Genomic DNA, 24,366 nt, shown 5'->3' with positions numbered 1-24,366 from the left:
TTAGTGGTATAATTTTGTATTATAGATGTTAAAAATTAAGATTGACTGAGTAACTAAAATATAATTAACATCCAAGTCCTAAGAAAAAGGGAGTTTAAATCACAAATACAAAAAGGAGTTGACAGGGTTGGTCCACATAAATTCGAGTTTAAGGTGAATTTTTACCATATTAAAGATGGAGTTAATGGATTAAAACAAAACCAAATTTGAAATTAATTTTAGATACATATTTAAGCCTATTATTCTTTATTTAAATCTAACTAATCTTTTTATTTTGTGTGTTAAATAAATATATCATTTTGATTATCTTTTGTAAATGGGGTCTTATAATATTTTGTCTTTTTAAAATATTTATTTAGATTGAATATATAAAAGATAATTATTTTATAGTGCTTAAAATAGTGTTTATATAAATGTTTAACTTAAAATTATCTTGGAAAATATATTTTTATTGAAGAAAAATTTATTAATATAAATAATTTTTGAAGTTTGAAAACATGCTGTATGCATAGAAATGCTATTCAAGAGATGTAAAACATTGTGGATGATGAATGATTAGTGTAAATAAGTGAAATTGTAGTAATAAGTGAATATTATTTAATATAATTTTCATAATTACTCTAATAATACTAAGGAGTTGTTACACCTCTGTATAATATTCACTATTAAACTTTGCAAGCTATTTAAATAATTTCAAAAAAAAATAGAACTTTATTTATGAATAAACATTTTGAGTTTATCACGAAAAATACATAATTATATGAATAAGTTCTCGTAATTGAAAGTATATCTTAGCTATAATATATGGGAAATTAATTTATCTTTTCAATAATTTTAAAATATGATTTCCATAAATATTTTTAGATAATTAATGCATGGAGATTTTCTATTTTAAAATTATTTGATTTTAAACCTTTAATTAGTTTAAATTTTTTTTGAAAAATAAAAGAATGGTTGCTATTAAAATTTAAACTTAAATACACTCTTTGCATGAGTTTTATGTGTCCTACTTTCCTACACTCATCAGTTTGAAGGAACAAATCTTAATTAATACTACAATTGTATCCTATTCATTTCCTAAGGGACTTGAATCGTCCATTTCTAAAAAAAGAAGAAAATATTTAAAAGAAATAAACCCTAAAAATCGATTACATCCTAATTTTTTTTGAAAAAATAAGAAAACCAAAAAGTTTCTCCTCTGGCAATCCACTTTTTCATCAACTACCATCGTTCCATTTTGAAAAGATCTATGCTTTGTGTGGCTTTGATGGAATTTCTTTGTAGAAAGACAGTCGAAATCATCCATTTTTCATTTTTTTGACCCATTTCAATCTCGATTCAAGAATCATTTGTCCCATTTAGTCGTTGACTCTGTTATTTGAAGTGCCTCATCAAGCCATATCCTTGTTTCTGTCCAGTTCTTCCCTTCCTCCGCTAGCACGTGTGCTGCTTGGTTCACCAGTCGTCCAGCGAAAGAGTAGGTAATGTTTTCAAATCTTTGGCGTCTTTTTTTAATTTCTTGAATAATTATTGCTGTACTCGATTTATCCACTTCTAAAGACCGACCTTTTTTATTACTATCAAGGAATCCTTTTCCATTGTCAAATTTCGAAAACCTAATTCCTCAGTCACCGATACTTCTTGAAGACATGCTTTCGCCTCCACCGTAGTGACATTTACTGGAATAACAAATATCAATTTTCTTATTTTGAAACTTCAAATTGGTATATAGTATATGGGAATAATTATAATTATTTACACATAATAAAGAATAGGTAGACAATTTGTCCTTTTTGCCCGTAAATTTTTATTGCAACTTTCAAACGTCAAATGTATTGAAGATATAACACAACATTAAAAACCAGACTCAAATCAAGCTAATCTAGTAAAAGAATGTATACTATGCCACTTGGCAATCATTCAACTTGCCTCTTGGTGTCAAAAGAATTTTATCAATTAATTAATTTTTATTTATTTATTAAAACCCTGCTATAATATATTTATTCTTTCTTAATAATATATAAATATTTAGGGATAAGGGTAAACGTAGCCTTTCACATTTATATATTTTACTAATTTAGTCTCTCTTTTTAAAACTAAATTTAGGCCTTAATTTATTTTTTTTAAAAAGTCAATTTAACTAATAACCTTTCAAGAAAAAATTGAATTTCTATTTTCTAACAAAAATAGTGATTAAAATGTCGAATTTTTAAACATGATAACATATATTGAAATTCACGATACTTCATGTTAATTTTTTAATTTTTAAATTATTTGTTGATGTGTAAGATAATAGTGTCATGTCAACATAAAGTATATATGGTTATCTCGCCAATACGGTTAAAATTTTTATTTTACTCAACATTGCCATTAAAAAGGATATTGTGATTAACTCTACTTGGCAGTTTAATGAATAATTTTAGCTAAAAAAGAATCAAATTGATAAAAATGTAAACATTAAGGGTTAAATTTATTAGTATCTTTATTTTAAATAGTATTTTTTAAAGTTAATTGGATCAAGTGTTAATATATATTTTGGCCTCTAAACTTGTCCATTTATACCTAGTTGGCCCATATTTTATGTTACCTAGTTGGTCCCTGAATTTGTATTTAAATCGACGATTGTGTTGATACCTCTATACTAGCACCATTATGTTATGTTGATGTGGCACTATAACCCAATCCAATGGTGCCACATAACAACCTCTCAATAAGCCATAAGGCAAACATAAATTAAAATAAAAAATAAAAATCTATAAATTAATTAAAATGTATATTTTTTTACATCAAGAATGGAATCTAGACAGATTCATTCCAAATGTGTTTTGATACTTTTATATATGTTGTTAATTTTTATAAAATATTTTTTAATTTATATTGTTTTGAAAATATATAAAATATAAACTTATAAAAATATTTAAATATATAAAACCTATAATATATATAAATTTATAAAAATATATTTGTATAAAAATATATAACATATACTTATAACTTTATACACTTTTAAATATTTATATAATATAAATTATTTGGTACAATCGCTAGTGGATATTTTAGACCATATAAGAAAAGTCGGAGTTGACAAGTGTCATATAGGGTATAGTAAATTATTAAAAAATAAATATTTTAACAAAGGAGGGACATATTCAGGGACAAAGCCAGAAAATTTTTTTAGGGGGCCAAAATTAAATTTTAACTTTTAATAGCTTATATCTTTATAATTTTTAAAGGATTAAATCAATTTTTTATCATTTTTAGGGGGCAAAGTGTAGTTTTACCTTTTACTAATTTAAGATTTTAAAATTTCTAAAAGGCCCAATGGACAATTTTTCATTTTACGGGGCTGGCCCCTGGCCTCCCTAAATACACCATTGGACATGTCAATTTTTTAAGATTGCTTGTGGCATAAAAAACATATATTATCAGTATACTAGATATTCACCCTTTATATATATGATAGATTTTATATATCTAAATATTTATATATATTTATAAGTTTATATGTTATATATATTTTAAAATAATAATAACCTAAATAACTAATATTTTATAAAAATAGTAAAAAAATAAAATTATCAAAATTCATCTAGAATGAACCCGGATATATGGTTGTCCAAATATAGTTCATTCTAGATGTGAAAAAATATACATTTTAATTAATTTTCTATATTTAATTTTTAAAATTTAAAATTTTATTTTTGTTACATAACGCATCGAGAGGCTACTATGGGGCAACGTATGATTGGTTAGTAGTGCCACATCAGCACAAACTAATGGTGTTAGTATGAAAATACCAACTTGATTATCGGAATACAAGTTCAAAGACTAACTAAATCTAAAAAAAATTAATAATAAGAACCAACTAGATATAAATGGATTAGTTGAGAACGAAAATCTATGTAATTCCATAGATAAATTTTAGTTTTTGTCTTTTTATTATATTTAAATTTGATATTTAATCTTTAATTTTAACATAATTTAATTTCTAAATTTTTATAATGTTATTAATTAATTTAAATAGTTAATATTATTAATTATATATAATTTAAAAGTAAATTTTAAATTTAAAAAGTAAAGGAATTAATTTCTTAAAAATCAAAATAATGGGACAAAATTTAGAATGTAAGAAGTATATAAAATTTATAGGTAATTTATAAAAATAGTCACTTTTGTTTGCCTCAGGTTACATTTTAGTTACTTATGTTTGAAATATTACGTTTTAGTCACTTATGTTATTATTTTGTTACGAAGTGATCACTCTACCGTTAAGTTCCGTTATCTCTCTAACGGTAATCCTACGTGGCAGTCTAACTAGATTTTAAGTGCCAATTTAGATTTCTAAATGAGACAAAAATAGATTTTTAATTAAAAATTTTAATTAATTAAAATTTTTAAACCTAAACCTTAACTTAAAAAAGTTGTTCATATCATTTTTTTAATTTTTATTCCATCTCGTTCTTTTTTTCAATGGATTTTTTTCTCATTTAACTGGAAAAACTATTATTAAGATCAAAATTTTAGTTAAGGTTTAGGTTTAAAATTTTAATTAATTAAAATTTTAATTAAAAATCTATTTTCTTCTCATTTAGAAATCTAAGTTGGCACTTAAAATCTAGTTGGATTGCCACGTAGGATTACTATTAGAGAGATAACGAGACTTAATGGTAGAGTGATCACTTCGTAACAAAATAATAACATAAGTGACTAAAACGTAACATTTCAAATATAAGTGACTAAAATATAACCTAATGTAAATAAAAGTAACTATTTTTATAGATTACCCAAATTTATAGGTGGTTGTTTCGATCCAACTGACCCGTTAAACCGAGAGCCGATTAGAATATCAATCCATAAAAAGGTATTAAATTAACTGACCCGTGAATAAAATAGAGAGGTTAAACAGGTTTTAAATTTTGTATTTTATAAATCGGAGTGAGTGGGATGAGATCCAACTCGGTTGATTTACAGCATGAGTGAGTGTCCCACACACAACAAAATTTCCACAAGTATGATTTCAAGTGTCTTCAATGATAACGACATTTCGAATTCCTTTTCTCTCTTTTAATAGTAAAGTTTTAAGCTAATTTTACTCTCCGATCCATAATGCCGATTTCCGTCCAAAACATGTTCAAAGAACGCAAATTCCCTTTCCTTTTCGCTTTCTCATTTCTTCTCATTTCCGTCACCATCCTCCTGTTTTCCTACTCCTCCTCTTCCCCTTCCCTCCTCCTCTCCACCAATTTCCAAGTTTCCGATCCTCTTCCTCCACCGCCGCGTCCGTTACCCACACGATCTCCTAAGAATGTCCCCGTCTCCTCCGCGAAACCGGTTTCCAAGACCATCGCAGCAGCTTCTGACGTGGACTTGAATGTGAGTTTGGATATAAAATGGGAGAACTGTCAGTTAGGTCCTTTGGCGGTGGATTATATACCGTGCTTGGATAATTGGAAAGCGATTAAAGAATTGAAATCCAGGAGGCGGATGGAGCATAGGGAAAGGCATTGTCCGAAGCCCAGTCCGAGATGTTTGGCGCCTTTGCCGATTGATTATAAGGTTCCAGTTCATTGGCCTAAAAGCAGGGACATGGTGAGCTTCAGCTTTTTTATTTTTGGTAAGATTTTTGTTTAATTGATTTTTATTTTTAAAAAAATTACTTGCAAAATGGTTTACTCATTGAAAAAGTGTGAAATAAGGTTTAATTTTATATATTTCTTTGTTTTGATAGTTTAGAGACTTAATTCTTAAATTTTAGTGCGAAAGTGATTTATAGAACTCAAAAGTCGAATTTATATGATAAAATTCTTAACATTTAGTGAACTTCTAGATAATTTTTTTTTTCTATCTAGAAAATATTACGATGGCGATTTTAAACATTTCGTTTCTTTAATCATAAGCCTGTTCAATTGCTACTATTGCTATGTTATTTTGAGGCTTTTTTTTTTTTCTTGAAATGTCAATTGCCTACACCCAATCTATATTTGGACAGAGGGTATTGCATATGACTCTAGAGGACCGTTCAAATATATAGAAAAACTTTAAAAAATAAAAACAAAAAATTGAGCATGCTTTTATCCGGCATATACCCATATTTAACAAGCACACCCAAGTTCGAGTATCATTGCCTATTATACGTGGGGAGTGTGATGCGAAGAACGGAAGTCTGATGTTCACCAGGAACAGGTTTTGGGAAGCTGGTTGCTAAAAGTTATAAAATGAAAGAAATTTCTGATGTATAAACATTTCTAGTGTTGTTTTACTTGCTAAATATGCAGGTGATTTAACGTATTCGTGCTCGTTTGTAGATTTGGTATAGCAATGTTCCTCATCCTAAGCTTGTGGAATACAAAAAGGAGCAGAATTGGGTGCGAAAATCTGGTGATTATTTTGTTTTCCCTGGTGGCGGTACTCAATTTAAGAACGGTGTTCAAAGCTACATTGATTTCATACATAAGGTATGTGCTGGATTTTCCAATCCTTTGGCAAGTTAACACTTGATTTCTGATTTATCCTCTGTTATTGGTTGAAGTGTGGACCTCAAAAAGACTACTGATATTTTATTTTAAGCGTCATTACGTTCCTCTCCCTTAAAGTTATTTTTCGCCCTCCAGACTTTACCAGCTATTAAATGGGGAAAGAACATTAGGGTTATTTTAGATGTCGGCTGCGGTGTTGCTAGCTTTGGTGGTTATTTGCTGGATAAAGATGTAATTACCATGTCATTTGCCCCCAAGGATGAACATGAAGCTCAGATACAGTTTGCTTTAGAGAGGGGAATTCCTGCTATACTTTCTGTCATCGGTACACAAAAGCTAACATTTTCAGACAACGCATATGATTTGATACATTGTGCACGATGCAGAGTTCATTGGGACGGAGATGGTATGGTATCTATTATTAATTCCTTTCAGCATCTGTTTGACTTTGTTCAGTTTTCTATTTTTTTTAGCATATCATGGAATTTTTGAGACTTTTGCTGCTTTGGAATGCAAAATGCAGGTGGGAAACCATTATTGGAGCTGAACAGGGTTCTTAAGCCAGGAGGATATTTCATATGGTCTGCTACACCAGTTTATCGAGATGATGAAAGAGATAGTAAAGTTTGGAAGTGTGAGAATGCTGCTCTCTCTTACTTTTCATGGGGGAAATAAAAAATTGTTTTCCCTTCTTTAGATTTTCCTTGCTTACTTGTTTTGTCCAAGTGTGATTAGTCACCTCATTTATTTCTTTTTGCCATCTCATTATTATAATCTAAATGTGCTAAGTTAGTCCAATACTTTGTATATATTTCAGCAATGGTAGCTTTGACAACATCCTTATGCTGGAAGATTGTGGCTAAAACTGTTGATTCAACTGGAGTTGGACTCGTAATATATCAAAAGCCTTCCTCATATTCCTGTTACAAGCATCGCAAAGAAAAATTTCCACCTTTGTGTGAACAGAAAACCAATCAGAATGCCTCATGGTAATCTTTTAAGAGTGTTGTCTATACCTTACATTTCTCACGCTCAAAGACTTGCATGAATAATGTTGGGATATGTGGTGCTGGCCTTTTTTTGTGTTGAAATTGCTTCTCATGATGTCTATTGATGGTGACAGGTACGAGCCTCTTAGTTATTGTATTTCGCGCCTTCCAGTTGACAGGATGGGTAATTTGCTCAGATGGTCCACACCATGGCCACAAAGGCTTAGCAGTAAGCCTCCAAGCCTTCCATCCGAACCAGATGCTGAAGACATATTCATTGAGGACACCAAACATTGGGCAGCACTTGTATCAGAGGTGTATCTTGATGGGCTAGCTATAAGCTTGGGACGGATAAGAAATGTAATGGATATGAATGCTGGTTATGGAGGGTAAGTAATATAACAATGTTCTAAACTTTTTTCTGTAAAAAAAAAAAAAAAAAAGGTTTATTAATGTTTAATCGTGTGATTCATCTTGCTCGTTCTGTGTGTAATTCGTGATCCTATGACCTATATTCCATTTCACTTCGATGAAAGGAGATACAAGTGTTTTATAGGAGTTCTCTGCCTCATATTTCTAGCACCTTTAATTTCTTACTGAGTTATATGACATATGGTATGTAGCTGTAGTATCGCAAGAGCAGTTTTCTTTTTTCGAATATGTCCTCTGATCCTTTCTTTTTTGTGTCCACTGCTATCTGACATATCAAGATAAACTTTCTCTTGTACAGAATTCCCATGCTCTTATCGAAATTGGTGTTTGCAGGTTTGCTGCAGCTCTTATTGACCAACCTCTTTGGGTGATGAATGTTGTACCAATTGATGCACAAGATACATTGTCCATTATTTTCGAAAGGGGGTTGATCGGAGTCTATCATGACTGGTGTGAGTCTTTCAATACGTACCCTCGAACATACGATCTACTGCATGCCAGCTTTCTCTTCAAAAACCTAAAAGAGAGGTATGCAGTCGTGAACACTTAAAAGTTACTGATCTAAATGTTTTTATGCTTTATTTGCGATGTGTACTCCAAGTAGGTGATTGAATGACCTAATAGATGACTAAAGCTAGTAACTGCGTCATGCATATAATTTCGAAGCTATTGGATTTATGGTAGAATTAGTTATCATACATTTTGCCCCTCTCTCAGATGCGATACTATTGACGTAGCTGTGGAAATGGATCGGATACTTAGACCTGGCGGATATCTTTTGGTCCAAGACACCATGGAAAATATTAAGAAGCTCAATCCGGTACTCCGTTCACTTCACTGGTCAACAACACTTTATCAAGGCCAATTTCTTGTTGGCAAGAAGGGCTTTTGGCGTCCGAGTGAGAATGATAACCGAAAAGAAACATGAGCAGCTATCCAGGTTCTTCCACTCCCAATTTGTCCTCGATTAAGATTGGACTTCAACTCTGCAACATTCAAATACTTCTTTACCCTAAATTCAATCCTATAGAAGAAGGATGAGTTTATAGCATTTAAATAGCTTATCTGTCGATTAAATTATCCGAGTTTTGCTTGGCCATGAACAACAGGTCCAGCAGAGGTTTTGGACAGTTACGTTAGACGGACTCGAAGTGAGTGTTGTATTCAACACAAGTATATTCAATTTCTTTTAAATTTTGTTAATTATTCAGGGGATCATAGATCTTGTACTAATATCTGAATGTATCAGACATTGATATTTTCTTTTAAAAAATTTAGAGTCTGAATAATGTTAGATGAACAGCTGGAAAGGGAGAAAAAAAAAAAGCATTTGGTTTCGGCTTCTTCATTTTTTTGTTCTTTTCAATTTTTTATTTGCCTAATTTAAATAAAATTCCATAGTTGCGGACAATTTAAGTGAATCTAATGAAGTTTCCAAGTAAAGAGGAGGTATCCACTTCATTTAGAAATTGGACAAAATGGTTTTACTTGTAGGAGAAGACCTCTTTTAAAAATCGGATGCCCTTCTCCAGGGACTCATGGTGTAATGATATTAATAAATTTGTGCTTGATGTCTGATTCCAATTTTTTAATGCTTTTTCTTTTTTATGAAAATAAATAAATAAATCTTGAATTCAATCAAATCTTGATTAATTATGTTAGAGTTTATATTGAGATTTTCAAAAATATATGAAAATTTTAGAATATATATTAGAACATTTAAATTTTATTCACTTATTGATTTAAACTCAATATTATAATAATTAAATAATTTACTTTTTTCAAATCAAATCGAATTAACTTGTAAATATAATTTTTTATACCAATCACTTAAAAGTTAGTTGTATTAATCAATATGGTATCTCGAAATTCTATTTGTGCTTAAAAAGAAAATTTTCTACTCTCTACTCTCTACTCTCTCTTTCAGTTCTCTCCTTTTTATTCTTGACTTTTAACAGCTTTAGCGATATTTTTCTAGTCGATGAGTTTCACTAGTTGCTATCGAGTGAAAGTTAATGTATAGATAAAGTTAATTTTACTTTATTCAAAAGTTGTGATAGTAACAATAGTTCACTCGGTTTTCTCTAAAAGCTATGGCGGTGTTAATAATTATAATTTTAGTATTTTTTTTCAATTATTTCCTTTAGTTTTATTTTTTTGAAAGTTTTGAAGAAGGTTGGGCCATTTGAGTGATTGATTTTGTGCATCACCAATGTTGAGTGTTTTGAGATCTCTGACATTGTCGTTAATTAGAGCTCACTATTAGCATAGTCTAATTATGGCATCATTGATAGTTTTTCTGATATTGCTAGTTTAGCAGTGATTGTTGTATATATTTATCCTTCATAAGGTTTTTATAAGGTCATGACATGCAAATATTAGAACAATGGAAATAGATAGTTCCAAATGCTATTTCCGTATTGGTTTTCTTTGATTCATTAGTATTTATAAAAGGTTATTGTTGTCATTTCAATTGATGTATTTTTTGTTTTTTAATGAATGGAATTACTATCTCTAGTTAGGAAAAAAAAAGAAAAAAAAAAAAGAAGAAAAGTGCAAAACATAACTAGCGATGAATACAAAGAAGGTATTATTAAATAGAAACCATATACATTAGAGTAAGGTAGAAGCTAAAATAGACACACAAACTCGTACACTACATACAGTATAGACGACATACCAAAGTATTATTTGGAATGTTCCATACAAATTGGTGATGGCAAACAACAGAAACTACGCAGAAGATGCACAAGAAAACGTAGTATTGTCAATCGCGAGCTTGCCCTCCAATGCCAATACGGTCCGAGAATAGCAACCGAACTCGTCCCTGTAATTGTATTTCTGCCATGTACTCCCACTGCCAGAGATAACTGAATGACCCTTCACCTTCATCCATCCCTCCGATTCCTGCCGGTTGTTTAGAGTACTCGAAGACAACCCGTTGATCCGCCGTTCGCTCAAGGCATGAGAAACGTTAGTGATCATCATATACATTTCCTCTTCCTTGGACCCCAAGGAACCTATCTGAGGCAATGGAACAGTAGACGTGATCACCGTTACTGGATACTGCCTTTGAACAACTGTACGACCTACCAAATTACCGGAATCAGCTCGAATCCTCGAATCCCTCTTCGCCTTAACTCTTTGTTGAACAATCTTGTAAGTCCCATTGAAGTAAAACCTGACTACATTTGTAAGCTTAAATTGCTGTGAAACAATGGTGGTGAAATTACCAGCTGTGGATTTAACCCAACCTGCAAACTCACTTTTCCTATTGGCTTTAATCCTAAAACTCCCATCAAGCATTGTGAAAGCTTCTCGTCTTTGAATGGCCAGCGCCGGACTGTTGTAAACCACCGATTGAGCTTCAACTTTGGGAGTTCCATGATCCAACCAAAAGTGTAAATTCGCATTCACCAGCCAAAACGATATCGCATCATCGACACAGATTGCTATATCGTGATATTTCCCGTCCAATAACCATCCCAAAAACGGGGTTAAATCTAGATCGTAGCTTGGTAAATTGAAATCCCCGATCGCCACGATCGGTTCCCAGAATAATGGGTTAATCCCGCCGGTGAAAACAACCGGAAAAACCACCTCCGATCCCACGAATTTCCCGTCAATCGTCACAAAAACTTCCCTGTATGCGCCGTTCCCACGCGCCGTCGTCAGATTGTTCATTCGGATGTAGGAATAAGGCGGATTCGAATACCAAAACTCGTCATTGCCATGAAACGACGCGTATAATTCCAAAACGACTTGAATAGTGTTGTCCGGGAATCGGACTTTTTTGACGTGAACGTCCGATTCGCTTTCCACTCTGAACCAATGCCCTCTTTCGCCGTCGCTGGAGATCGGGATTATCAAATCTGGCGGCGTTTTGAACAATCCCAATTCGGCGGTTCCCAAATTGTCGTAATGGTTTTGACTTGGGGAAATGATTGACGGAAACCTAACGTCGTTAGGCACGATGTTTTCTTTGTAAAACAGGAAGGAAACATGAATGTCGTAAACGCCGGTGTAAATGTCGTTAACGACGTTCTCGAGCATCATGGTGACGTTAAGTTGGGGTTTATAAAGAATCGAAGAATACCTAGTGATATCCTTCCTGACTCTCCAGAAGATCCCCGTATCCGTCGGCTCCGCCGTGCTGGTCCGTAAAATCTCGGCACCGTCGAGCCAGATGGCGGCGATACGATCGTACTGATCGCCGGAGGAGTCAGCGCGAAAATCGAGGACGACGCGCGGCCAGGGCGGAGAACAATCGGAAGGTGGAGAGTAAGGGGCGGAGAAAGGAGGGGAGTCGATTGTGTTGGCGAATGAATGGTTGATGACGGCGAGGGAACATGACGGAGCCAGATGATCGGACGGTAGAGGATTGGTCAACTCGAAGAATTCTTGAGCTTGGGGTTTTGGGTCCGAAGATTTTAGCCGTAAGGGTTTATGGAAGCGATCAGGTGCGGCGGCGGACGAGGGTACTGTTCCGGTGAGGAAGAGCAATAAGCTAGTGAAAGCAAAGTAACAGCAGTTCATTTTTGTTCTTGAAAATGTTAGTTAATTTGCATGTTTTTAATACTCTGGGTATTCAATATTTTCTCTAGGTGTCGAATTATATAACATGTAACCATCATCAAGGGGAAAAATACATAATAGTATACAGTTGTTAAGCTTCTTTATGAATATGAAAAAGAAAATAGATATTTCAGTCACTGGGAATATCTATCCACTCTTGCTTTAGGGAAGGGAAGACAGAAAATTTTTATCAGAGTTGATGTGATAATGGTATACATAATAGTATACAGTTGTTGATGTGATGCCTTTAGAAAAAGGTAAAATAGCTTTGTAAAACCCTTAAAATTTGCAATTTTTTATTTCAAGTTGGTTTTATTTTTAAAAATACATAAAAATTCTAAAAAGTAAAAGATATTTTTTATGGAAATCTTAAAATATATGAAAAATAAAACTCTTTAAAATTAAAAAAATTCAAAAAATATAAAAGTTACAAAATTCAAAAAAATATTATTTACTCTTTATAATAAAGTTTATAAATCGGTATTAAATAAAATTCAAGCAAATACTTTTTAATTTAATTCAAATAAATTATATATAATTCTTTATTTAAATTTAATTATAAAATATTAATTTGATTTTTTTATAATGATATGGAATTTCCAATCTTTCAAATTAAATTAAATACAATGTATACACTATATACTAATTTCAAGACTTAATTTCTTTAATTTTTGCCCAAAAGGGCTTATTTTCTAAAAGCGATAAAACCTTTTCACCCATTTGATCACTGAAATTTATGATTGCATTAATACAGAAAAATACGACCTAAAACACCTATGGTTATAGACTATGTAATGGTGAATATACTTAAAAGAGGTTTGATTAAATTATTTATTTTTATACTTAAATAGATTAATTCAATCTTTTACTATTTAACGGAATTAAATAAAGTTAAATTGGAATAGAGTTATCATTTATAATTTAACAAAGTTAATATTTTTAAAAGTTTTATGGTTCTATAAATAAAATATTTTATTTAGAATTTAACTACAAATAAATAATAATAATTTTCAACATTTTTATACATAAATGTTAATTTCTTAACAATTTGGACTTATTTAATTCTTTTTAATAGTATCGAACTAAAATGATTCATTTAATAATAAAAGGATTAATTCAATTCAACCCCTATAATATAAGGATCTCTTAAATACTTTAACCTAAAAAATTCTCCTTCCCACTCATCGCAAAAATTATAGGATGCTGAATAAATTGGTAGGGACTAATTTGAGTCAGCAAATTAAAATTTTATGAATTATTGTAATTTACATTTAGTGAACAAAAAAAAAAGACAAAATGTGTAGTTGATATTATAGCAAAAGAGCCTAAAATAGAAATTTGTTGTTGTGGTCCTTTAAAAAATTTAAAATGTTAAATTAGAAAAGCTAAAATTATATTTTAGCCCCTTTAAAATTATAAAAATTTAATTTAATCTTTTAAAAATTATAAATATATAGACTATTAAAAATTAAAATTTTATTTCGGCCCTTAAAAGTATTTTTTGACTTCGCCTCTAGAACAAACCATTTATGTCCTTCAAACTAAGTAATAAGAGGGCAAAGTCCATGATCCTGTCATGTGTAAATTAGGGGTGAGCAAAATTCAATTCGACTCGAAAAAATTAAAAAAATTTGAATTTTGAGTTAAACGAATTGAGTTATTCGAGTTAATAGAGTTATTTAAGTCAACTCGAATTTTTTTTGAATTTCAAATTCGAATCGAGTTGAGTTTTCGAATTCGAATAACTAGAATAATTCGAATATCAAATTATAATATTTTACATTTTTACCCCAAACTCTCAAACCATTTTACTTTTCTCTCAAAACTTTTACTCTTTCTCACTTTCCCTCCAAAACTTTTACTCCCCAAAACCCCCCAATCTACCAAAAATTCATTTGCTACCAAAATTTTACTCCCAAAAACCCTCAAAACTTTTTATTTTTCCCTAAAATTTTTACTCCTTCCACTTTCCTCCCAAAACTTTTACTCCATTCCCATCTCACCTCCCATCTACCCCAAACCCATCCCCCCCTCCCCCCAAATTTTTTTTTAATATTTTCCCTCAAAAATTTTACTCCCCCATTTACTTTCCCTCAAACTTTTATTCCCCAAAACTTTTTATTTTCCTCCTAAACTTTTACTTCTTGTAACACCCCAAACCCGAGACCATCGCCGGTGTCGGACCCGAGGGTTAACAAACCAAGTTCACATGTTTTTGCCCACCAATTTGACATTTCCAGTCAGGCTGGAAAACTGCGTCACTGTCGCCTTAAAAATCATATCTCGAGTTTCAAAACTCGGAAACTGGTTTCGTAAATTTTCCTGAATTTAGACTCATATATCCATCCATGGATTTATTTCTAGGATTTTGGTCGGGCCAATTGGTACAGTTTATTAGTTAAAGTTACCCTGTTACAGGGATCGACTGCTCTGACCTTCGCGCGGTATAACTTGAATATCTCTCTGCACAGGGCTTTAATGTTGGTGTCGTTTGTTTCTAATGAAACTAGACTCAAAATGGAATCTGTACATATAAGGTATATCTCCTAATTATTTTGGATAATTTATAGTGAATTTTAAAGTTGCGACAGGGAACCCAGAAACCATTCTGGCCCTGTCTCACAATAGCTTTAATATCTCTTAACCTGTAACTCCTATGACCGTTTCGTTTCTTCCATATGAAAATAGACTCATCAAGGTTCATTTACATAGCTTATTCACTATCTAATTCCATTCCTATGAATTTTGGTGATTTTTCACATTCATGCCACTGCAGCTGGCAGCATCTGTTTTAAGATAGGACTTACCTATTTGGTGGTCTCCATGATTCAACTAGCCTTACCATACATAGGTTCATATATGATCATTTTAACCATGCCAATGGCTGATCATATGACCAACATTCCCATTTCCAAGCCATAGCCACATCATGACACAAAATATATACATACAACCCACAATTAGTCTAAGTTCATGCTTCCTTTTCGAGCCATTTTCGCACGGCCGTACATACTTACATTACAACATATTTAACAAACAAGGGGTAGTCCTATACATGCCATCTCAAGTTCAACCAAAAATTTATACCAAAATGGAGGCTTGATAGTGTGGATGACTTCGACTTCAACGATCCCAAATCCGATTGCCTCGAGCGAAATCTAGAAAACTAAGAGCCAAAGCAACGGGTAAGCATTTTATGCTTAGTAAGTCTCAAGGAATATAATGAACTATAATTTACAGTAATACATTCACATAGCCAAATGCATCATTTCATTAATACACATTCTTACTTCATACTTCATCATTATATAAGTTCGCAAAGCATCAATCAATTCAATAACTGAAATTCATTAGTCGATTGAGCGAATGTTGCTCAAACACGCCGACTTTCCAATGCACATATAACGTACCTTATCCTTTGGGCTTTCCGAGTGTACTAATTAAATTCATTTCAGCAACCAACACTCACCTCCAGCCCAAGATTCTTCAGAATATAACCGGATATAATCACGCACAAATGCCTTCGGTCTTAGCCCGGATAGAATAACTCGCATACGAATGCCTTGGCCTTAGCCCGGATATAGCCACTAGCACAATTGCCTTCGAGTCTTAACCCGGATATAATTTCCAGCATAATTGTCTTCGGGCTTAGCCCAGATATCATTCAATTTCTCATGCACACATACATCAATAATCATTGGACATACATATTTCATTTTCGTTACTAAGGCTCAAACACAATTATAATCATTAGCATATTCGCCGGACTTAGCCCGGTGGAATTCAAATACTCATACACACATAATCAATAATCATACACATCCATATTTCATCTCACATAATTCAAGTAAGGTCACTTCTTGAGGACTTACCTCGGATGTTGTCGAACGGCTTTTTCGCTATTCGATCACCTTTTCCTTCCCTTGTCCAATTGTGGCCCTCTTAGCTCTTGAGCTAATTCAAACAAATTCAATTTATTAAAACCTCATTGTGCTTGCTTATGGCCGAATATGACAAGGATTTTAAATGGTCATATGGCCACTCTTTAGCTTGAATACACAATGGTCATGCACATTTTATACTACATCAAGCAATTCAATACAATTTATTTGAGCATCAAGGAAATGCTAAGGCCTTCAATAGGCTACCCAAGGCCAATATTCATGTACATGTTGAGGTCAATTTTGCACTTAATACCTCACAAAAACAGCATGCAATCTACTAATTGATGCTTTGCACATTGTGGCCCAAAACTTATAATATAGCATCAAGCACTTATATGTGTGCTAGGTCAATTGTGCTTGCAATTTCACAAGCATTCTTCCACATTTTCTTCTTTAAATCAATATATTCATCACTTAGTTCATAACCAAACATAATGTGCAATCATATATATGCATATATGAGCATGGCCGAATTTTCAAGGTGTCCATAGCCATCCAAAACACAAATTTTTAACTAACATGCAAGAAGCATGAATCATGCTCAAGAATGCATCATGGCCGAATATGACAATCATGCTCCTTTTCAACTTTAATCATGATAAAACAAAGAGAAAACTCAAAATCTTACTCATGAGTAGAAAATCCATCATTGCATGCATCATCATCAAGCTTCACACTTAGCATGCAATGGCTTTATCACCATAACAACTTTGCCCAAATACCATTTCCATGGCATAACAAAGATTTGAGCCATGGCTAACATGCACATCAAGTTAGTGACCAAGTCATGCATGAAACTCCAAACACAACCTCATACATACCTTAATCTTGGTACAAGTATGGCCAAATCTCCTTCTAGTTCTCTTCTAAACCAAAAAATGGAGCAAAAATCCCTTTCTTCCTCCTTATGATTTTCGCCAAAAGATGAGAAAGGATGAACAAATTTTTTGTTTTCTTCTTGGTTGCACGGCAATGGGGGAATGCTACTCTCTCACACATTTTTTTTTCATTCTTTTCTTACCCATGCTTATTTGTTTATGATTTCTCCCTAATGCCCAACAAAACATGTTTCATGACATGTTTAGCCCATATCTCTTTGTCATGGCCGGCCATCACTTGTAAAAAGGGAATTTGACATGCAAGTCCATTATTTTGCATGCATGCTTTAATTAGTCATCACATATTTCCCTATCGTACTTTCAAAGTTCACTACTAAGTCCTTTCTTATAAATTAGCACCTAATTAATAAAAATCGAGACACGAAATATTTACGCATACCAATTCCACATACAATAAGCACGGAATATAACACTTAATTATTCTTGTGACTCGGTTTCGTGGTCCCAAACCACTCTCCGACTAGGGTCACATTCGGTGTCACAACTCTCCCCACTCAAGAGATTTTCGTCCCCTAAAAGCTTACCGTAAATAGGTTCGGATATCGCTCTCTCATAGAGTTCTCGGTCTCCCAAGTAGCTTCTTCTATCCCGTGCTTGAGCCATAACACTTTCACTAGCGGAACCCGCTTGTTTCGCAACTCTTTCACTTCTCGTGATAGGATACGAATTGGTTCTTCCTCATAACTCATATTAGCTTGAATTTCAATTTCGATGGACTAATCACGTGCGATGGATCGGATCTATAACGTCAAGCATCAAACGTGGAAGACATCGTGAACCTTTTGAGTTCAGGGGCAAAATCAAACGATATGCCACCGACCGACTCGCTCGATATCTCATATGGCCCAATGAACCTCGGGCTCAACTTGCCCTTACTACGAACTCGAGTATCTTTTTCCAAGGCGATACCTTGAGAAACACTTTATCACCCACCGATACTCGATATCCTTACGCTTCATATCCGCTGCACGACTTCCGACGATCGAAGGCTATCTTCAAGCTTTCACGGATTACTTTCACTTTCTGCTCAAGATCCCTAATCAAATCCACCCGAAAATCTTGCTTTCACCAAGCTCACCAAAACAATGGTGTACGGCATTTACGCCTCGCACAAAGCCTCGTAGGTGCCATCTTAATACTCGATTGAAAGTCGTTGTTGTAAGCGAATTCAATCAACGGCAAATACCGCTCCCATGAACCACTAAACTCGAGGACGCAACATCTTAACATATCCTCAAGTATCCGAATTACCCGCCGATTGACCATCGGTTTGGGGTGAAAGGCGGTCTTTGAAATGCAACTTGGTACCCAAAGCTTCTTGCAACTTTTTCCAAAACCGCGAGGTAAATCTCGGATCTCTATCCGACACGATAGAAATAGGCACCCCGTGTAATTTCACAACTGAGAAACGTACAATTCCGCTAATTTGTCCATTGAAAAATCCGTGCGTCGGGGACAAAGTGGGCCGACTTAGTCAATCGATCTACCACGACCCAAACCGCATCCTTCTTACTTGTCGACAATGGCGGTCCGGATACAAAGTCCATTGTGACTCGATCCCATTTCCACTGGGTATCGTGATTGGTCAAGTAATCTCAAGGCACCGATGTTCCGCTTTCACTTGTTGACATATTAAACATCTTGAAACAAAGTCGGAGATGTCTCGCTTCATACCATGCCACCAAAATCGACGTTTCAAATCATTGTACATCTTCAGACTCCGGGTGGATTGCCATTTGGCTACAATGGGCTTCATTCGAATTATCGAAATGAGTTCAATTCCTTGGGACACACAGACGACTTTTGAACCTCAAACAATCGTCATCGCCGATTTGAAACTCCGAGTCCTTGTTCGAACACACGCACCCGCTTTTGCAACCAACTCGTCGTCGACTTTCTCGAGCTTCTCGAATTTGGTGTGTCAATAGTGGTTTGGCTTTCAATTCAGCCACTAACACACCGTCGGATCGGACGCACAAATGCACATTCATCGTCAGAAAGTGAATAACGATTTACGACTCAAGGCATCCGCAACCACATTCGCCTTTCCCGTGATAATCAATGATCGCCATAATCCTTTAATGACTCAAGCCAACGTCTTTGTCGCAGATTTAAGTCTCTTTGGGTCATCAAATATTTGAGACTTTTGTGATCCGAGTATACATGGCACCTTTCACCAAATAAGTAATGTCGCCAAATCTTTAAGGCGAATACGATGGCGCCAATTCGAGATCATGAGTCGGATAATTTTTCTCATGTGGCTTTAATTGCCTCGACGATAGGCCACAACTCGGCCTTCTTGCATTAATACGCAACCTAACCCAAGTAGAGAGGCGTCGCTATAGATAACAAACTCCTTGCGGACTCGGGTTGCACTAGAATTGGGGCTTCAACAAATAAGTTTTCATTGATCGAAGCTTTTTGGCATTTCTCCGTCCATTCGAACTTAACATCCTTTTGGAGTAGCCGTCATCGGCGTGGCTATCGTTGAGAACCCTTTACAAAACGTCGGTAATAACCTAAGCCCCCCAAAAAGCTTCGAACCTCGAATATTTCTGAGGCTTTCAATTTAGTATGGTTGAAATTTTATTCTGTCGACTCGAATACCCGATGCAGATACCACATGACCCAAGAAGCTAACCTCTCTTAACCGTAACTCACACTTGTCAACTTAGCATATAATTGCTTGTCCCGTAAAATTTGCAAAGACTAACCGCAGTGTTCAAAGATGTTCGGTCTCATTTCTTGAATAGACCAAGATGTCATCAATGAACACGACTACGAATCGATCCAAATATGGTCTAAAGATTCGATTCATTAAATCCATAAATACCGCAGGGCATTAGTGAGCCCAAACGGCATCACTAGGAACTCATAGTGACCATATCTCGCTCAAGGCGCCTTGGGCACGCCCAATCTCGGATTCGCAATTGATAGTAGCCCGATCTCAAATCTATTTTCGAGAACACCGAGGCTCCCTTCAGCTTGATCGAACAAGTCATCAATACGTGGCAACGGATATTTGTTCTTTATCGTCGCTTTGTTGTCGACGATAGTCGATGCACAATCGCATGGTTCCATCCTTCTTCTTCACGAACAAAGACCGGCGCAAGACCCAAGGCGAAAAACTCAAGCGAGCAAAACCTCTATCCACCAATTCTTGCAACTGAACTTTCAACTCCTTTAATTCCGTTGGTGCCATAAGATACGGAGCTATCGAATTGGAGTGGTACCAGTACCAATTCGATGCCAAATTCTAATTCCCGAACAGTGGTAAACCCGCAATTCTTCTGGGAAAACATCCGGTATTCACAAACCACGGGCACGATTCGGTTTCTTCTCGATTCCTTGTCATCGAAAGCGTCGCGCAAGGTACGCCGCACCTTTTCTTACATATTTCGCCAACATCGCCGATATTACATTTGGCAACCCTTTAAGTCCGTGGACTCAACCCGAATTATTTCATTATTCGCGACCTCAAATCGATAGTCTTGCTCTTGCAATTTACAACCGCATCGTGCATGGTCAACCAATCCAAACCAAGAATAACATCGAACTCATCGAATGGCAAAAGCATTAAGTCCGCCGGAAAACAAGAACCTCTAACACTAGGGGACTTTTCTTGCACACTTTGTTAACAAGCACGAATGACCCAAGGGTTTGACACCGAATTACAAACTCAAGAGACTCAATGGGAAAAGTCTTATGGATGCTAAGGTTTCACATATATATGAATAAGTAGAACTAGGGTCAATCAAAGCAATTACATTTGTATTGAAAAGAGTGAAAGTACCGGTAATAACATCCGGAGAGGCAAGATCCTCGCGCGCCAGATGGCATAAGTCCTAGCAGAGCACGAGCCTCGATCCGATGGTAGCATCTCTAGATCCTCTCGACCGCCAACGACATTGCCCATATTTCTAGGTGGTCTACCTCGAGCGATGGTAGCACCGGGTTTGCACTCGACTTGCATTCTGCTCATGTATCCTCGGGCAATCCTTCATAAAGTGGTCGGCCGATCCACACTTATAGCAGGAGCGATCACGAAACCAACAGCTCCCGAATGCCATTTGCCACAATGTGGACACTCCGCCTCTCTCGATCATTTCCGCCACCGCGATCGAGGTGACTCGTGTGGTTACAGGGTCGATCGCGTCCTCGTCTAGAAAAGCCCGAAACGCCTCTAGACCGGCTCGCATCATCTCGAAATCTCTTCGATGCTTGTTGAAGAGACTTTCCGAGGACCTCTTCGAATTCTCCAATCCCCACATCAGCTTTTTGTTTCTCCTTTCTAAGCTCTTCGACTTTACAAGCTCGCTCAACAAGTACTACGAACTCTCGTATCTCGAGAATGCCAACAAACATCCTTATATCATCATTCAGCCCATCCTCGGCGCTTGCACATAATAGCTTCGGACGAAATGCATTCTCGCAGCATCGCTAAGCCTCACAAACTTTCGTTCGAGTCGATAACGGACATAGAACCTTGCTTAAGATCAAGGAATTCCTCCGCTTTTGGTCGATGAATCTCGATCGATATACTTTTTTCGAACTCGGTTAGAAAGAATTCCCAAGTCACTTGCTCTCTAGGCACCACGAAGTCGAGTACTCCACCAATAGTAGGCGGACTCGTAGCAAGGAGATGGTACACTTTAAGCACTCATCGGTGTACAGATAGCTCATCAAGCACCCTTGATAGTGTTATCTAACCATAATTCACTCGCTTCGGCATCATCATCATCCGTAGCCTTAAATTCAGGGCCCCATGTTTTCGAATCCTATCGATCGGGGCTTACCCGACCTTATTTGGTCGATCCACCGGAGGTATTGTAGGTGCGGGGTTGCATTCGTCGGGAATGGAGGTGGTGGAATGTAGTGTTGGTTCGAATGTATTGATTAAACCATTCGCTCATCACACTATAAAAGGCTTGCCTAGCCTCGTCATTAGGATTACTGGCCATAGGTTGAGAGTCCGCCGCGCTGTCCTCTTGCGCGGAGCAGCGCCACACTCTCCACATCATCAGCTATCGCTTCGGTTGGGATCGGGATCCATTGCTATAAACAAACATGAAGTCAAATTGTCAGAATTCATCACACTATCGATTCATCATTTAATGGCATGTATAGCTAGACCCCAAACACATCACGGTAGTCCTAGAATCGACTAAACCGTGGCTCTGATACCAATAAAATTGTAACACCCCAAACCCGAGACCATCGCCGGTGTCGGACCCGAGGGTTAACAAACCAAGTTCACATGTTTTTGCCCACCAATTTGACATTTCCAGTCAGGCTGGAAAACTGCGTCACTGTCGCCTTAAAAATCATATCTCGAGTTTCAAAACTCGGAAACTGGTTTCGTAAATTTTTCCTGAATTTAGACTCATATATCCATCCATGGATTTATTTCTAGGATTTTTGGTCGGGCCAATTGGTACAGTTTATTAGTTAAAGTTACCCCTGTTACAGGGATCGACTGCTCTGACCTTCGCGCGGTATAACTTGAATATCTCTCTGTACAGGGCTTTAATGCTGGTGTCGTTTGTTTCTAATGAAACTAGACTCAAAATGGAATCTGTACATATAAGGTATATCTCCTAATTATTTTTGGATAATTTATAGTGAATTTTAAAGTTGCGACAGGGAACCCAGAAACCATTCTGGCCCTGTCTCACAATAGCTTTAATATCTCTTAACCTGTAACTCCTATGACCGTTTCGTTTCTTCCATATGAAAATAGACTCATCAAGGTTCATTTACATAGCTTATTCACTATCTAATTCCATTCCTATGAATTTTGGTGATTTTTCACATTCATGCCACTGCAGCTGGCAGCATCTGTTTTAAGATAGGACTTACCTATTTGGTGGTCTCCATGATTCAACTAGCCTTACCATACATAGGTTCATATATGATCATTTTAACCATGCCAATGGCTGATCATATGACCAACATTCCCATTTCCAAGCCATAGCCACATCATGACACAAAATATATACATACAACCCACAATTAGTCTAAGTTCATGCTTCCTTTTCGAGCCATTTTCGCATCGGCCGTACATACTTACATTACAACATATTTAACAAACAAGGGGTAGTCCTATACATGCCATCTCAAGTTCAACCAAAATTTATACCAAAATGGAGGCTTGATAGTGTGGATGACTTCGACTTCAACGATCCCAAATCCGATTGCCTCGAGCGAAATCTAGAAAACTAAGAGCCAAAGCAACGGGTAAGCATTTTATGCTTAGTAAGTCTCAAGGAATATAATGAACTATAATTTACAGCAATACATTCACATAGCCAAATGCATCATTTCATTAATACACATTCTTACTTCATACTTCATCATTATATAAGTTCGCAAAGCATCAATCAATTCAATAACTGAAATTCATTAGTCGATTGAGCGAATGTTGCTCAAACACGCCGACTTTCCAATGCACATATAACGTACCTTATCCTTTGGGCTTTCCGAGTGTACTAATTAAATTCATTTCAGCAACCAACACTCACCTCCAGCCCAAGATTCTTCGAATATAACCGGATATAATCACGCACAAATGCCTTCGGTCTTAGCCCGGATAGAATAACTCATACGAATGCCTTCGGCCTTAGCCCGGATATAGCCACTAGCACAATTGCCTTCGGTCTTAACCGGATATAATTTCCAGCATAATTGTCTTCGGCTTAGCCCGGATATCATTCAATTTCTCATGCACACATACATCAATAATCATTGGACATACATATTTCATTTTCGTTACTAAGGCTCAAACACAATTATAATCATTAGCATATTCGCCGGGGACTTAGCCCGGTGGAATTCAAATACTCATACACACATAATCAATAATCATACACATCCATATTTCATCTCACATAATTCAAGTAAGGTCACTTCTTGAGGACTTACCTCGGATGTTGTCGAACGGCTTTTTCGCTATTCGATCACCTTTTCCTTCCCCTTGTCCAATTGTGGCCCTCTTAGCTCTTGAGCTAATTCAAACAAATTCAATTTATTAAAACCTCATTGTGCTTGCTTA

At 35.4% G+C, this 24,366-nt stretch overlaps 2 protein-coding genes across 3 annotated transcripts; one reads left to right on the top strand and one right to left on the bottom strand.

The window, feature by feature from the left end:
* Positions 1 to 4,913: 4,913 nt before the first annotated feature.
* On the top strand, positions 4,914 to 9,245 carry LOC108484075 (probable methyltransferase PMT23). Of its 2 annotated transcripts, XM_017787712.2 has the most exons (9): positions 4,914 to 5,589; positions 6,306 to 6,455; positions 6,612 to 6,882; positions 7,000 to 7,110; positions 7,294 to 7,465; positions 7,600 to 7,854; positions 8,231 to 8,425; positions 8,615 to 8,837; positions 9,007 to 9,245. In XM_017787712.2, the coding sequence occupies exons 1-8, from the start codon at positions 5,107 to 5,109 to the stop codon at positions 8,823 to 8,825; spliced, it is 1,848 nt and encodes a 615-aa protein (XP_017643201.1). In that variant the 5' UTR covers positions 4,914 to 5,106; the 3' UTR covers positions 8,826 to 8,837; positions 9,007 to 9,245. The 2 variants fall into 2 exon arrangements, with proteins under 2 accessions (XP_017643201.1, XP_017643200.1); XM_017787711.2 differs by having other exon boundaries at positions 4,918 to 5,589; positions 8,615 to 9,245.
* Positions 9,246 to 10,464: 1,219 nt separating this feature from the next.
* LOC108484255 (peptide-N4-(N-acetyl-beta-glucosaminyl)asparagine amidase A) lies at positions 10,465 to 12,699 on the bottom strand. The gene has a single exon (XM_017787975.2). The coding sequence runs from the start codon at positions 12,431 to 12,433 to the stop codon at positions 10,631 to 10,633; it is 1,803 nt and encodes a 600-aa protein (XP_017643464.1). The 5' UTR covers positions 12,434 to 12,699; the 3' UTR covers positions 10,465 to 10,630.
* Positions 12,700 to 24,366: the final 11,667 nt, after the last annotated feature.

Source organism: Gossypium arboreum, chromosome 6, assembly GCF_025698485.1.
Source record: "Gossypium arboreum isolate Shixiya-1 chromosome 6, ASM2569848v2, whole genome shotgun sequence".
In the NCBI taxonomy this organism is placed as follows: domain Eukaryota; kingdom Viridiplantae; phylum Streptophyta; class Magnoliopsida; order Malvales; family Malvaceae; genus Gossypium; species Gossypium arboreum.
Note: the sequence above shows the minus strand (reverse complement) of the source record. Positions and strands in the feature narration are given on the sequence as shown.